Raw genomic sequence first — 2,029 nt, 5'->3', positions numbered from 1 at the left:
GGGAGCATCGGGTTCCTGCCCGTCCTTGCTGCATTCACTGGCGTTGCTGTCCACTACGGTTCTCCACGTCACAGCGGCAGTATCTCTCGTCGTCAGACAAGTCGTCATGTCTGGGGGATTTGTTCAAAGCTAAGCGCGCCAAGCTGGCCCATCCAAAACATTATCATTATCGTATTGTGATAGCAGTGCTTCTTATGTTCAATCCGCTCCGGCAACCTGTGTCGGGTCAAACAGGAGATTATATGTACGCTATTCCAATGTGTTGTGTCACGAGAAAAGGAAATCCTTGAGCCCCGGAGACCCAGAGAACTCGGGATTGAGCATAATACAGCTACGGCGGTTAGCCATCGTTTTCCCGACATGTACTGCTGGTTGCGAGCGTCAGAGAGGGGGGGGGGGGGGGGCTGGGCTGAACATACTTGAGGAAGTATTGGAGGCCCTGCCGCCGCTTGTCGAGGAACTTGGGTCTAAACTTCGATATCACACTTTTCGGTGGGAGAGGCGGAACGGCAGCCTCAAAGTGTGGGAATGTCATCATCAGCTTCTCCCTCAGATCGTCGAATTCGGAGTAGCGCTTGCGGATGTTCATGTAACTTCCCTGGAGAAGTGGGCAGTTCCAGTCAGTACACCATCACATGCCATCTGTCTGCTACAGAAAAGGGAGGGACAACTGACCCGCAGCGTCTCGACTTTGATATTCCAAACCACAAAGGCACCGATGTTGGTCGCGCTGCCGTTGATCACAACGTGATCAACAATCTCGACGCTCTTCGCCCAACAAGCCTTATTGCGATGGTCGGGGTCGCTGGCCTCGTGATCTTGCATGGTGATGGCGCCTGCTGGCAGGACAGACTCGGCCGACATGTTGGATATGGACCTTTGATGGGAGTGGCTGTTCGTCCAATATGGGGGTGAAGTGATGGACGCCGGACTGGTAACGGCAGATGCCCACGTGTCCGAGTCGTCGTGCGCGGCGTCGTCGTCGTCAGAGCTCGGCGGGCCATTGGCAGCCGTCCCGACGGCATTCGTGGGAGTCGTGAGCTTGGTGCCTGAGCCATTGCTGGCTCCGCCTACACCATCATCATGGCCAGTGCCGTTGCCAGTGCTGCGGGCCTCCAGGTCGGTGGCGGGGTCCATGAAACCATGCAGAATGGCAGTGTACCGAGCGTTGGAAGAAGCCCGAAGCGTGCGTCGTGGCTCTCGGATGCAATGTCAAAGGTTCGTCTGGGCGGAATCCGAAGAATCGGGAGAGCCTCGTTCTCAATCTGCGCTTCTCGGTACGCCGTGCGGCAGCTGTAATAATATTGTTGGGGTGTTCAGGCGCAGTCGTAGTCGTGCGGATCTGATGGTTGCAATCGGTGATGCGGGACTGGTCAATTGAGAAGGATGGGTGATGGCCTTGCTGCCCGGATCGCATGGAAGTGAAGCTTTCTGACGAGTGCTTCTGGAAGGGTTAGGCCTGATCCCGGTTCTGATCCCAGTCGTCACAGCAGGCAGCGTGGCTGGGTGATGTGATCGCAAATGTTCTGCAACCAATCCTGCGCGCTAGCTGCCTCTCCATTGCGTCCCGTCATGAGGAATGGTGGGGCACTAGTACTATCAGCATCGCGGGGCAGCCCTCTGATGCTACACCACCTCAGGAAGCATGCCAGTCCCATCCATCAGGGAGGACATGTTCAGGTGGACCCGATGACGGCGACCATTGTGCATCGGGACACTTCAGTGAAAGTTGATGTGCGAATGGCAAGGTTCTTTCTGGCTCCTTAGCACCAGTCTTTGCCCAGTGCTGGCAATTATCCATGGCATGGATGCCTATTGTCGAGTTTCTCCTCTATCCACGAAGAACGGCGATTTGCAACATTGAACCTCGACCTGAGGCAAGCATTCAGCTGCCCAGCCAGCTCTGTAGACAACAGCTCATCGGCATGTCCATGGTCGAATGACTTCAGGGCTCGGGTCTTTGTCCGCACTCAGATGACGCCCCGGTTGGCGGCAAGAGGCGTCCGCTACAGCTTGCCCGCAGTGGGCC

The 2,029-nt window shown here is 56.3% G+C and overlaps 1 protein-coding gene across 1 annotated transcript; it reads right to left on the bottom strand.

Moving 5' to 3' along the window:
• Nucleotides 1–34: 34 nt before the first annotated feature.
• VDBG_03829 (PX domain-containing protein) lies at nucleotides 35–1,137 on the bottom strand (the record flags this gene model as incomplete). The annotated part of the gene is made up of 3 exons (XM_003005830.1): nucleotides 35–143; nucleotides 420–598; nucleotides 676–1,137. 3 exons carry the CDS (start codon nucleotides 1,135–1,137, stop codon nucleotides 35–37), a joined length of 750 nt encoding a protein of 249 aa, XP_003005876.1.
• Between the last annotated feature and the right edge of the window lie 892 nt (nucleotides 1,138–2,029).

The sequence above is a fragment of the Verticillium alfalfae genome, genomic scaffold, assembly GCF_000150825.1.
Source record: "Verticillium alfalfae VaMs.102 supercont1.4 genomic scaffold, whole genome shotgun sequence".
Classification (NCBI taxonomy): Eukaryota; Fungi; Ascomycota; class Sordariomycetes; order Glomerellales; family Plectosphaerellaceae; genus Verticillium; species Verticillium alfalfae.
The sequence above is the reverse complement of the archived record's forward strand: the minus strand, read 5'-3'. Positions and strand labels throughout refer to the sequence as shown.